Raw genomic sequence first — 14,501 nt, 5'->3', positions numbered from 1 at the left:
CCCTTAATCCAATATTACATTTTTCTTTATAATAAAATTCTTCTTATAAATCTTACCAATGAAAAAGCCCCCATCTATCAGAAGTAATGGGATATAACTGAAATGACCGATGATTCCATAAAGTGGTCTTAAAATGCTATGTGGCACTACTTTCAAAAATATGTGATAAAGATTTAAACTTTAATGTTATATATAACCTAGGTACCCGAGTCAGAGCCCTTTAATTCTACATTAGCATACTGATGATAATAAAATACTGTAATCAGAAGTAATTTCTTTTAAGATGATCTGAATGCTATTTTAAATTTTGTGGCTTATTTTTCACTTATACTTCCTATTGACTGCTGCTTTTTATCTTCAATATTTTTAGCAAAACATCTCTCTAAATGAGCTCTTTCCAACATTTTATAAGGCAACCTATCCTTTATGTAAACAAGAGATTCTTCTGAATGTAAAAGTGAATATTTTATTAAAATACACAAGCAAAACACTCAGTTCTTTCAAGCACAAATATTCAAGCACCCCTAATCTAGTCCTTTCTACGTCTGGAATTCCTACTATACTTTTTTTTTTTTTTAAGCTATTTGGTTGACACTATAACGTCCAAAAACGTAAAGATAAATGTGGCATGCTTGTCTAGTACCTCAAATCTAGCAGACATTCTACAGTGAGCAGTAATGGTGTCAGATGTTACAAAGTTTCCCGAAGTACAGCTTTTGTCAAAGAACTGTTACATGCCTGCCCAACCCCTAGGATTCCTGACCTTAGAGAAATTAAAATGTTACCAAAGACTGTCCCTTTTTGAAGATGCCACAAGTATCTGTGTGTGTCCAGAGAGGAAGAGGGACTAAATAATGAGAACTTATCATTTATGCATTTATTGTGGTCCGTTTTTAACAAGCTTTTAATTAAATGATATAATTAATATATGTAAAGCCCTTAGACTTCTACCTGACCCATACTGCTATATAGAGGCTTACTGTCATTATTATAATGCCACATAACTTGGCAGGAGGCCAACTTGTATGAGTCCTTACATATTTCAAAAAACAATATCCAGAAATACACTTAAGTACCAACCTGTGTTATTCAGAAAGTCTGTGAGGCTGTTTCTACCCACTCAGTGGCAAAACTCACAAAATAAGAAAGCCTCAATGGTAAGCTTTAGACAAACTATGGCACACTCTGAGGCATGGATAACGGGAACGGAGGAGGTCCTGGGGTACTTCATGGTCTATGGCCTACGAGGTGTGTGCACACAGCAAACTGATTCTTCCAAAAACCATTCCGGGGTGCCTGGGTGGCTCAGTGGGTTAAACCTCTGTCTTCAGCTCAGGTCATGATCTCAGGGTCCTGGGAGAGTCCTACATCAGGCTGTCTGCTCAGTAGGGAGCCTGCTTCCCCCTCTCTCTCTGCCTGCCTCTCTATCTACTTGCGATCTCTCTCTGTCAAATAAATAAATAAAATCTTTAAAAAAAAAAAAAAATTCCTTAGCAAATCTTTCCCGAAGTGCATAGAGCTGTGGAACTTGCCCACAAAACAATGGGAATGTGAAAGACTAGAGGGAAAATCATTTAAATGTGAATGCTTCTATCTTCATGAATATTATATTTCTGAAGTTCTCCGAACATGGGATGAACCACCAAGAAACGGAGCTCAAGGTCACTATCCATAGTGCATGTGGTCTACCCACCACAAGAGCTCTCTGGCATCCACCCAGAAATCCCTGGTGCTGCAAAGTCCAAAAACGAAACACCTGCACACTGCTGTGAAAGGTAGGTTCCTACAAAGAGAAACCCAAATTCAGTCCCTATCTCTACTACCTTCCTTGGGAAGATTAGCAACTATTTTCTTGACCCAAAAGGTCTTTAATACAGAGCCCAAAACATGGCAGTGCCCAATAACCATTGATCATTATCATGTGTGATCTATTTTTATTTTCTGAATCCCTCCAGAGATTGCTCCTAAAAATCTTCTATAATTTCACTTACATTTATATGGCATCTTTTCTGTCTTTTCTCCCAGAACCACTAGTCATTTTATAGTCATTAGTTATAATATTTTACAACCTGGATACCTACCCTTGCCCTCCCTCCCGCCCAGAACACTAAACTAACCAAAGTCCAAAGAGATAGAGAGCCTTATATATATTTCTCTGAATTCTGCACTTCCTCCTCGTGCAGTAAAAAGTGTTTCAGGCCCTCTACAGTATTTTGCGTGTCCGGTATAAGGACAAGTCTATGGCCAGAGCAACTGCTCTTACAGAGTATTGCTAACTTCATCTCTGGCACAAGTCATGACTGTCCATAGGAGAGGTTCAATAAATAAGGCTGAGTGAATGAACCAATCAATAATTATACTCAAAGGCCACAAGCACTAGTGATATGCGATTTTCATCTTGTGTCTCATGATTTTGTGCACAAGACTGCAAATACATTATGCTCTAATGTATACCAAAACATTATGCTCTAGAAATGTATACAGACAACAACTTCAAGTGCTGTTTAATCCTGTCACTACCCTAGTCATTTCAAATACAGAAGTAATCACTTTACTCTTACTAAGCTATGTCCTGCTTATGCACTGTAGTATTACTAATATTACTGCAAATTATTCTAACTATGTAAGGTTCTATCAAACTTAATAGTGCAAACATCCTATTCACACTAATGGGGCCCAGAGCAGTAAAAATACCATTCAGTTACAGTTGGTTTATTACACTGCCCAATGAGGAAAAAAGGGGGGGCACTATTTACTGTGAAAATACTAACATCATTAAATGCAAAGCAATGTAACTGAATTTTTCCATAAATTCTAGAAGTACAGATTTAAATATCAGTACACATCATAGTATAGATTAAAATATTTCAAGTTTCATATATTCCATGATGTGAAAATTTGGTAGCACTTAAATTGTAAAATTAATATTTAATCGACTAAATTGTTAACATACCAACTCTTTCGCTAACCTTCAACCCTATCTAGTGCAAACAATTAAGGAATGTCTGTAAAACACCTGAAGTTCGAATCTCAGCCTACACAATGCAAAATTTTTAAAAATTTAACCCAAATGATGAAATGTTACACTGTAGAAAAAGTGGCCATGCAAACATCATAGGAGGGGCCGGTTCCCCTCTCATGTGTGCTCAATTTTCTTTAAATTTAGGGAGCAGCATTCTGCAGATGAAAGAAATTCACAGGAATGCAGGAAAAATAAGAAAACAGAAACAGACTATCTAAGGTTTACATTGGGGTCATTATTAATAGTAAAGCACTTAAGAAAGTGCATAGGGGAAAACATTACTAGGAGAGATTTAGAAATATTTGTGACATATCCCCCACAAATGTCACAAAATATAAAGCTCTGCAGTTTTAAAGTAAGGAAATGAAAGCTACACTGCCTAAATTGTCCCCCAAAAGTGCTGCTTTACAAAAGCACATATCTATACATCTTGTCATAGAAAACCTCACCACAGAGCAGGAGATCCTAGACATCAGGGCCCATTTCAAACAGATGCAATTTTAACATGTCACTGGATTCCATCCAGACTAAGATCTGGGACACGGTAAAAGTATTGAGGGGCTCATGGAAACTCTGGCATTCTCATAAAATAGCTCTATTGTAGGGGCAACCGTCGTGTAGAATTTCAGGGGAAAATCAAACTTCGTGTCACTAAAAATACCAAACCGTTCCGATGCATAGATTGTATTTAAATCACAATGCAATTCTTACCAATTCATTGCTGAGATAGTAATTTCACATCACTTTTGGTCAAATAAAAGCCATATTTTTAAGACTCTGCAAAGCACAGGGACCAAAACTACTCATAATACCACTAGCAACTTTTTTTTTAAACAAAAGCATCAAGTAATACTGATATCAAGTTCGCTCCTTGTAACGAATCAAATCTAGTAACTGGCATATTACAGATTCAGAGTAGCTATTCGTCTCTCAAATCATAAACCAGAGATTGGGAATACGGAAAAGATGCTGTAATGTGGGAGGGTCCTACATAATAAAAGTCATTATAACTCCTGGCTCCAGAGCTATACGATCTAATATCCTCTCCTGTGGTTCTATGATATGCCCATGCATTACAGTTCTTGTTGACAGTCTGTTGCCTTGGAAATATTTCATTATTTCAGTTTTTCCATTTGTAGACCCTTGGCCTTGTGATATGAAGGCCATCCTATTTCATATTTTCGATTATCATTTAAGCAATCTTGTGGAGCTATTTATATATAAGCAAGTGTTAGACAACGCATATCATCATTTATCACTCTGTGTTTAAGCTTACAATGTAAAAAGAAATACCTCCCCCAAAAAAGTCTCCACCACCACCTTCACTTTTTAAACCAAAAGCCCTGAATACTACTGGAATATGCTTTGTAAACCAGCATGGGCACATCACATGCTTGACACTTCTATCTGTCTACTTTTCTTGGTTATACATCCACATAGTGGAAAAACTCTGTGGTAGAGCTACATAATTTGCAGCCTATTGGAGTTTAAAGAAAAATCGAGCAAGTTTAAATACACAAGGTTTTCAGCTTGTGCTCTCAGGCTCTCCGGCTCATTCTGTGTGTAAGAGTGAAAGGAATTTAAGCAGTACTAAAGAGTAACCAAAGACATCATTAAGGAGAAGCTTCTTTTTTCAAAACTCACTCTGTAAACATTATTAGAAGGAAATGACTTTTGTACTGTATTACTAAACTCAGGTCAGATATTTTATAAAAATGTCCTTTTTTTAAATATATAAGTTTGTGTTACTGCTGTATTTGAAAAGCAGTAAAGAGTAGTGTCCATAAGCGCCGTTATGGAAATCAGTGATTTGGAAACTATTTTGTAAATAAATGAAAGGATACCACCTAAAGTATGTCCACAGAAAGTGATCTTTTATAAACATATTAGTGTTCAACTGTTACAGAGAAATACTACTACAAACCAACAAGTACCAGGCACAAAATCCACATAAAGGTGAAATGACACTACTTAGCTGAAGCAAGTAACTATGAAAACCAACCCCCTCCTGACCAAACCATCTGACTTTCCATTTCTCATTACAAAACCAAATCAACTAACATGTGTAATGTTTACACTTAAAGTGTTAAGAGCATTTAAAGCCCTAATAACAAAGTGAACCCTCGGGGCATAAAACAACTGTTTGGATAACGGGCCAAGTTTGTGGTTATTGCTGTTTGAAACATTTAGTTTATAACTCCTCTCCTCTATATCACTCCTTCTGCCCCCTACCTCATTATTACTCCTCCCTCTCCCTACAGGTTAAACCTTCTCAGATCCAACCTTTAAAATGACAGCATCCGAGCTGAACAAGAAGCTGCTATTAAAGGGCATTAAATTAAATACAGTATATCCTCCTACAACTTCAATCAGAATTTCAGACCAAGTGTTATTTAGTTCAGCTCTCAAGTGGAGCAGAATAACAAATCGCGCACTTTGATTTACCTTCTTCGAATGCCAAATGGAGACAGGTGATAAAGAACGCGCTCATGCACAGGCTATGAAGTTTCCTCTAGAAATTAATTCTATCTTCAAGATTCCTATCTCAGAAAAATTCCCAAAATGGCACACAAATAGGCCTCTGCTAGAGAGATTACTGGGGCCATCCCAGTAAATACATTTACTACCAACAGAACTGGGGAAGGAGGATGGGTGGAAAGGAGGAAGGAAATCAATTATAAACTTCTGATCTGAAAAAGTATTCATCACCATGTTAAATTTTTTAAAAAATCATTATTAAAAGATCTGCACAATGCTCTGAAAATTTTTTTCTTATCTACAAGAGCAAAGTACTTAATATGTGAATTCTTCATAAAACACTGAATATTCCTTTTAGCTAGTATGAGTTGCCAGACAGACAATGCTACACACATTCAACATCTTTAAAAATAGGATCATGTGTGATTTACTTTCAGGTATAGGATTTATATAGAAATTATCCATAGTTTAGAATTAATCAATTATGTAGCTACCCAACAAAATGTTTCCCTTAATCCTGCCAATTCTGCGTCCCTGTTGTGTGAAGGAAACAAGCAATAGTGCAACTGAAGCTTTCTAATGAGTAGCTTGCTTAAATACCTCCCTTCTTGAAGTAAGCTATAGGTTAAATGCAACGTTGTATCAAAAATAAAACCTCCCATGTAATAATTAAATCTTTGCGACTACTATGGACTTCCCTCATCTTTTTTTCTGAAGTTCATTTACACCTACAAGGAAAGTTGGGGAGGGGCCATGTATCTACCAGCATTTGTTTTCCTCATGTAGCAATGGGTAACATTTCATACTTCCTACTGAGCACTTCTTCTTCGAAGACAGAAAAAGGTACTTTGCACAAACCAATATGCTATATGCAATTAATGTCATTAACACTGCCAGTTAATAGCAAATAGGATTCCAAACAAAGTAGGCTGGGTGGACAGCAGGAGGGAAAACCACGTGGGGCGGAGGAGGGGGTGCTTAGTTACTATGCAGTCTAACAATGCCATTCACGTAGGACGGTTAAGGATATTTTGAATACAAACTCCCTTTCCCTTTGGCTTTAGTTTAACTAACTTCAAACAGACATGCTCCGCTGAGCCCCTTGCCTGGATATGCAATTCTCACCAGGAACTTTTTTAAAACACAGATCCCCAAACAGTAACTAACGGGGCATAGACGTTCCAACTGTTGGCACATTTTGAATCTCGCTGTTTACTCGCTAATTTGGATTTGAGGGTTTTCTTCTTCTTTCTTTTTTTCTTTGGGGAGCGGGGGAGTGGAAAGGAGAGCAAGATGAGAGCAAAGCAGGGCAAAGCAGGAGACCCACAAGTTGCCAAGGCTAAGGGCGCAGCCTGGGCGGCGGGGAGGCGGCGGCCGCGCGCCTCTCTCCTCCCGGCCCGGCCTAGCTGCTCCGCGCGGAGACAGCCCCTCCGCGACACATTCCGGGCCTGGCGCGAGCTCCGCTCCCCGCCCCCGGCCTCCTCCTCCTCCTCCTCCTCCTTCTTCTCCTCCTCCTCCTCTCCTCCTCCCCTTCTCGCCTGCCTTCCCTCCCCCTCCCCAGCCTCATTCCTTCCTAGAGAGCAGCTGCCAAGGGACCTGCGGCGGCCCCGGGGATCCCCCGGCCCCCCACCCTCACTGCTGTTCCTCGTCACACAGCAGCCCCTTCCCTCTTTTTTGTTTCTCTCTTTTTCTTTTTCTCTTTTCTTTCTTTTTCTTTTTTCTTTCTTTCTTTTTTTTTTTTTTTTTTTTTTTTTTTTGTCAGCGAGTCACTCCATTCGCCGAGCCGAGGAGGTGCGACTGCTCGGAGAGCCTGGCGCGGCCGCCGCCGCCACCGCCGGAGCCCGCTCGCTGCCGCAGCCGCCGCGGGCGGACAATGCGCGGGGGACCGCGGGCGAGCGCTGAGCCGCAAGCCCGCAGACCAGGTCCCCGTGGGCTCACGGCCCAGGAGGCGGACTGCGGAGCGGGCCCCGCCACCTCGGCGGCGGCGGCGGCGGCGGAGGCGGCGGCGGCGGCGGCGGGAGCAGCCGCCCCGGCGGCAGGTTCAATAAACAGAAAAGTGTTACCGTTCTCGCCTGGAAGGATCCTGCTGAAAGCTGGGCTTGGTGGGCGCCATCTTCCTGCTATTTTTTTTCCTCTCTTACTTTTTGCCTCTCTCCCCCCTCCCGGGGTGGGGGGCGTGGGGAGGGCGGGGGGTGTGCGTGTGCGTGGGGTGGCGGGAGTGAGTGCGGGCGTGCGCGGCGCTCAGCGGCGGCCCGGCGGGCGGCGGCCGTGGCCCTGGCCGTGGCGGCGGCGGCGGCGGCGGCGGCGGCCGTGCTGCTGAGGCAGGGAGGCTACGGAAAAGTAGTGGGGCCGGAGCCTCGCCGGCAGCCGGCCGTCCCCTCGCGCCGCCGGTGCCTCTCGCCGCAGGTCGCCGCCTCCTCCGCCGCCTGCGCCTTCTCCTCCCCCTGCTCGCCCGGCGCCGCCGCCGTCCATGCGCCGCAGAGCCCCCGCGGCCCGGGCCGCTTCGGCTCCCGAGACATGCCCAGCGCGGAGACAGGCGACCGGCGGCGGCGGCGGAGGAGGAGGAGGGGGAGGCGGCGGCGGCGGCGGCGGCGGGGGGGAGGCTGCCGCGCGGCCCCGCGGCAGCCCGGCCCAGGGCCCCGCCGCCTCCGGGTTCTCACCCTCGCGCGCCGCCACACCCCCCACGGTCGCCCCCCACCGCCACCACCCTGAGCTGGCCCGGTGGCAGGTGGGGCACACACCCTCTTGGCGGGGGGCGGTCGGGGCCTAGGCCAGGAGGGGCGGGGAGGGGGAAGACACGCAGGGGGTTCCCAGCTTGACCGCTGTGAAAGTATTTCTGGGCATTTTCCAGCTGCTTTGCTCCTGAGCGCTCTCTCGCTCGCAGACACACCCCCCCCTTCTCTCTCCCCGTCTCTCTCTCTCTCTCTCTCTCTCTCTCTCTCTCTCTCTCTCTCTCTCTCGTTGGGGGACTGGGAAGCTCGGCTGCCAGCGCAACAACGCCACTCAGTTGCAGTTTGGAACACTTCCCTTCTCAGGAGTATCGCAACCAGGGAGAAAGAGGAACTGGGAGGCCACGGGAGCGGCCGCGGACAGGACAGCGTGCCGGGAGCGCCTACCGAGACAGTGGAAATAAACGCGGGTGGGAGCGCGCTGACCAAGCCCGCGAGCCCACAGAGCCCTGTGGGCGCAGCTGCTGCACCGCATCTTAGGGCTCCGGCGCTCTCACCAACACTTCCCAAGCTGGAACATCTGCATTATTCAGGCGCAGACGTATCTGCAGACCCCGGGGTTCACAGGGGAATCTCCAGGGGTCTCCACGCAGTTAGGTACGAACGCCTGTCCCCCACTAGGCTCCTGGTACCTGAGACCAGAGGACTGCGAACCTCTGGGATCAAGCTCTGTCGTTTCTCTCATTTTACAGCTCGGCGAGGCCTAGAGAAAGGGCCACTCACTAAAGGGCCAGTGCTGGAATTCCATTACCTGGGTAGACCCTGGTCAGAGCGCCCTCTCCACTAAACCACTCTGCCGGGTGTGGGCAGCTTTTCCGGCAGAGACTTGGGTCAGTCATGTGTCAACCAGCAAAGCAGAAAGGACTCCCAACGCATTTCCACTTTGAACAAATGAAAAAGCTACACAGAAAACATCAGTCCTAGATGAGGCTTTGCATTTCACTTCCCACTTCGGAAAAAATAGACCTGAAAGGGGGTCCCATTCGGTCCTACCGTTCCAGTAAAGTGGGGCTGAATAACTTTGAGAACACAAGTGTTTTTTCGTAGCAGAGGTGTTTAATCTGCGAGATGTTGTTTGAGTTCTCTTTGGAGTACACTCTACAGGTAGAAGATGAGAGCGATTGAAAAATGAACTGAAGTGGACAGTATTGAATACAAGATATACATGGGCTGGCAGGGAAGAGGAAAAGTTGCCAGTTAGAAGTTTTGGCTCTAGACAGCCAGCCTAGGGCGTTTCTGCCCAAAGATGACAAATGAGAGGGGCAGTGTTCTCCCAACAGGCCACTCTTGCTTGAAAAGCCCCCAACTTCTGTCACTTCCTCATCAGACTACCCAAAAGCACTTAATGCAAAAAGATATTTTGGTAAAATGATGTGTCACCATTCACTTTTAGCAAACATAGCCAGGTCTTGAAGTGCAAACTAAGTCTGCCCCTCATAGCTTCTAAAGCCTCCCATGCTGGTGGCCTGGTGAAGTAGGGCCAGAGGACACCGGACTAAGGACTCAAACCCTCCCTTAAGCATTTGCCAATAATCGTCTTGCCTCACAAGGCTCACTCTCCCGTCCCCAAATTGACAAAAATTAAAGGCAGTAACAGGTGTCATCATATCTGACTAATGAAACCAAAGAAAGCTCCATGTTTCACAACTGTAGCACCTTCTCGTCTGTCAATATGACTGAACATAGAAAGAGAGGAAGGAAATAATATATCCCAAAGGCTAAAGTTTGGAGTTGATTCTTTTTAAAGCTTTCATCTTTAGAACCACAAAGGGATTCAGAGTCTTGACAAAGTGGCCCAAATTCAAAGATGAAGGGGGAAGTCATCAGTGGAGCTTTCAGTGTTGGAGGCAGAGCTGTGGAGGATTACCCCCCCCCTACCCCCACCCCCACCCCGGGCTCCTGACTTATGGGGGAAATTGGCCTTGGGAAGATCTTTTTGGTGAAGAATTCCAACACTCCGAGAGCAAACGTAAAGGCTGAAAATTCAGGACCACCTCTTATGCCCAATTTATATCTTATGGATTAGTTGGAAGTCTCTGAAATTGTCCAAAGGCCATCTGACATTTCTGACCCTTGACTCCCTACTCCACAGATGATACTATTGTAATTATAGCCTGCACTTCCTAGTTAAAGTGACCGCCAGCTTATATTGTCATTTAAATGTTTTGTAAGTGACAAAAAAAAAAAACACCTTACCTGAATCATGAAAAGGAAAAAAATCTAATTATGTTCTAGTCCTTTATGTTTGAAAGATTCCCAGATCTTTTGTATTAAAGGTTCTTGTAATCACTGAAAATGAGACTAAAATAATTTAAATTAAAAAATCTCTTTGACCAGAAAGAGCCTGTTTTTGAGTTATTTTCAAGACTCTCTTTTTAAAACTTCCGACAGTACTCAAAGTACATAATGAAGTCTTCTACAGAATATTTGCAGTACTGGGCATCAACTTGGAAAACAGTGTGTTATGCAAAATCTGCTCTGGTCGCTGGGCCATTGGTTAGAAAGCACAAAATATGGCAGTGATAGATTATCTTAACCTTTTCAGTTTAAACACTGTTGGTTCAAATCAAAGGTTCTCAAATCAATGAAGTTTGAAATACAAGGTAAAAATAGGAACTGTTATTTGAATTATGCATTGTGTATATTTTAAGTTAAATGCCATTGGCAAATCTCTCAGATATTTAATCGTGTGCAATCTGGGAAACACAAATATTTAATTTCATACTTCCATGTGTTCTTTTTTTCTTCCATCTCCTGTAAAACTGAGCCCCACAAATGCGAAGCTTACCTTTCATTACTACATTGTTAGTTTTTCTCAGCACATTTTTGTAGACTACATTTTTTATAAAATCTTGGAAGATCACAACTTGTCCTTAAGGAAGAACTTTAGGGTTCTAGGGCTGTTGGTGGTAGTATCCCCCCTCCTTTCCTAACTGAATCAAAGAATATTCACTAATTCAATATCACAACTGTATTTTATTAAAAATCTATAGATGTTTGGGAGAAATACGAACAAATAATACTTCAAAACTTCCTTCTCACCCACCTAGCCTAACTTTGTAAAATTTGCTTCCTAACTCGCATCTCTGAATCTTACGCATTTGCATTATAATGCATTTAAGATGAATACTTAACAGCGCCGAGGAGACTCGGATTTCATGCTGTATTTCCCTGTAGTAACAGGTGACATGATAACACTATTATGTAGAATTGCAAGTCTACAGCTACACGTGAAAATCGTTCCTACTCTGTTTGGAAACAAATGATCAATCAGCCTCCAGTGATCAATTGCCCCCCAGGCTGTCGGTCCGCTCGGGTTCGCACCCGGCAGAGACAGAGAGAATATTCCGCGGAAGGGGACGGGGATCCCAAACTTTGCAAAAGCACCTTGTGCTGCGTCTAAGACTTCGCTGCAACTCCTAGGCTACGCGGGTGCTGGATTTGGGGCCAGGCAGAGGGCAAAGGATGATTTCACTTAGCCAGTACACTGGAGTGCCTTTCAATCCGAACTGTGAATTATTATTATTATTTTCTTTCTCATCTGTAGAACGAGAAGCAAGCAAAGTGAGCCCTGACGATGTGCATGTGTGTTGTAACGCATAAAACAGGAGGCAAAGTGAGTCCCACCCCAGCACCCCGGGGCGGGGGCACTATCCCAGCCCAGGCGGGACTACTCACCGCTGCTGGTAGGAGGTGATGCCCTGGACGTTCTGCGGGGTGCCGTTGGCCGCGGCGCCGGCCCTCCCCATACCCGCGCCGGCCGGCACCCCCGCGGCCGCCCCGCCGGCCGCCGCGGCCGTCACCTGCACGCTGAAATCCGGAAAGATTCGGATCATCGCCGCGGCTTCGGCCCCCGGGCGCGGCGGCTCTGGGCGAGAGCTGGCGGGGGCTCGGGTTTGGGCTCCGGCGGCGGCAGCAGCAGCAGGGCGAGCAGCGGCGGCGGCAGCAGCGGAGCCAGGCACCAGCCTGCAATCCCATTAGTGAGCCGCGGCCACTGTGCGCGGCGGAGAGGCGCTTTGATGTGCGCGCAGCGGGCTTGGGTGGGGGGGCCGCGAGCGCTAGGAGGAGGTGCGGGGGGCGTGCGAGGGACTTGCAAACAGCAAAACGTGTCAGGGTGGGGCCTTTTTCCCCTTTGGGGGGGCGGTGGTGCTCCCCCCTCTTTCCAGGATGTTGCTCTCACTGGCTGCTCCGGCTGCGCGGCGCGAGCCCAGCTGAGAGAAGAAGGGGAGGGGTGGCGGAGGAAGGATGCACCGGGAGGCTTGGCGAGGACTTGGCCGGTGCAAGGGAATGACGGGCAGCGGAGGGTGCCTTTCTTTCCCGCCCCCCTCTACACACACACACACACACACACACACACACACACACACACCCCGCACTTCCGACCCAAAGTGCAAGATTGAGGCGCGTGCTCTCCCCTCTTTTCTCTAGAGAAATAACCACCATCCAAGCAGGCTCGCGCCTCCCGCGGCTTCCAGCAACCTGGACTTGAGCCCGCGTGTGCAGGAATGGGGGCTCAGAGCTTCCCCTCCCACCCGGGACCCCTCTCTGCCGGTCCTCTGCACACCAGGCAGTGCGGGGGTTGCCAACTGCAAGTTGGACTACTGGAAAACTTGATGCTTATCGAGAAGGGATGGTGTGCAAAGGAGAATGAGGGGAAAGGGGTCGGGCAGAGAAGCCGCTTTTGTGCAATGGAGAGTTTGTTCCCTTTATAAGAAGGGACTCTCCTCGCCCCTGGTGGGCGGGCAGGTTAGTCTTGGACAAACTTGTGAGCTGGGGACTGTAGGTCCATGTAGAAAGATCCGGCTTTGCCCTCTGATGACCCATCTCCATACGCCGTTTTCAAACGTTGAAACGAATAAATTAGCAGCCACAACTGAGGCGAACTCTGCAAATTCCAACCACCAGGGAAACAAAAAGAGAAAACACGTGCATTTATGCCCTCGTGTCTCCCAGTTACTTCTCTGCATTGTTACATTGGTATTTCTTTAGGGGATGAGGATGGATGCTTGTGATTTAGGCGCGCCTTTTTAATGACAACTTGCACTTCTTCTCGCCCTAGTAGCGGGTGGGGGTGGCGGGAGCGGGTCGTCTCCCCCCATCCCCTGCCCAGGACCCCCTGTTGCCCCACTTCCTCCCTCTTTCTTCCGGCTTGCGAGCCGGGACTGGAGTTGCGGGGCAGAGGCGCAGCCCGGGAGAGACGCGGAGCTTGGTAGGGCTCCCCTTCTCTTGCATGCACCACCCGCGACCCACTTTGCTGGTGCTGATGTGGGTTTCCCCAGCTCGTTCTCTCCTTTCCTCTCCCCGCGCGCCGAGGCCCGTGCACGGCAGCCGGGGGACGAGTGGCCGCCGCGCCCGCCGCACGAACCTAAGTTGGGTTCAGCGGAGCGTGGTGACCGCGGCCGCGGCCCTCGGCCAATAGCGCCTCTCCGGGCGAGACACCTGCTTAACCCTTTGAGCCTAGGGAGCAGCCCGCCGGCGGGGACCCAGAGGGACAGGGCGGATTGGCCAGAAGTTGCCAAGGCCGTGAGCGGCGGAGACCGCCCAGACTAACGTTCCCGCACGAGGTCTAGGGACCAGACGCCTGCCCTCGCCGCGGAGCTGGACGTCCCCTTCCACCCTCCTGCCTCTCGGGAAGCAGCCGAGCGGCACAAAGGCCGGTCCGCGCCGGGCTGCGTCCCGCGCCTGCCTGGGCAATGTCTGCACTCCCCTAACCCGAGTCAGTTTCCGGAGGAGCCTCCCGCGCCCGGCAGCCGCAGGGAGATGGAGGGAGGGAGCCCCAGCTCTCCCTGGCCGGGCCCACGGCGCAGCTGCGTTTCCATTTTCCTCTCAAAGAAAATGCTTTGGACGGCAGATAATACCAGGAGATATGAAACTGCTTCGTCCCCCACATGTTGCACGTAAAAAGAATCGTAATGAGCATCTGTGGCGTGTGCTAGGGATCCCAGGAGTGAGCTGAAGATCTAACCGAGGTCCTGACTCTTCCTTCCTGGAAAGAGGTCATGTTCTAGTTTAGCGGCGTTTCATTCGGAGATACTTGATTTTCAAAGGCCAAACTCAAGGTCTTAGAACGGGGTGAGGGATGGATGTTGAGAAAGTGGAGGGTCTGAGTAGATGGAAAGCTGCTGTGTAAGGATCTGATCACAGATGTGGGTCCCTGTCCCACTCTGAGCACCTCAGCCAGGCGATGCGGGTTGATTTGGGTCTCTGCGCTCTTTCCTCCCCATCTCTCATCCTCAGGGCCAGATCTGAAGAGAGAGATCTCAAATACCAAT

The 14,501-nt window shown here is 47.3% G+C and overlaps 1 protein-coding gene across 1 annotated transcript in view; it reads right to left on the bottom strand.

Moving 5' to 3' along the window:
- NPAS3 (neuronal PAS domain protein 3) overlaps positions 1 to 12,064 on the bottom strand; it is an 863,147-nt gene extending 851,083 nt beyond the window's left edge. Inside the window, 1 exon segment of the mRNA XM_046007000.1 lies at positions 11,908 to 12,064. Coding sequence (XP_045862956.1) covers positions 11,908 to 11,978 — 71 coding nt within the window. The 5' untranslated portion in view covers positions 11,979 to 12,064.
- Positions 12,065 to 14,501: the final 2,437 nt, after the last annotated feature.

The sequence above is a fragment of the Meles meles genome, chromosome 6, assembly GCF_922984935.1.
Source record: "Meles meles chromosome 6, mMelMel3.1 paternal haplotype, whole genome shotgun sequence".
In the NCBI taxonomy this organism is placed as follows: domain Eukaryota; kingdom Metazoa; phylum Chordata; class Mammalia; order Carnivora; family Mustelidae; genus Meles; species Meles meles.
This window is presented reverse-complemented; position numbering and strand designations above follow the sequence as displayed.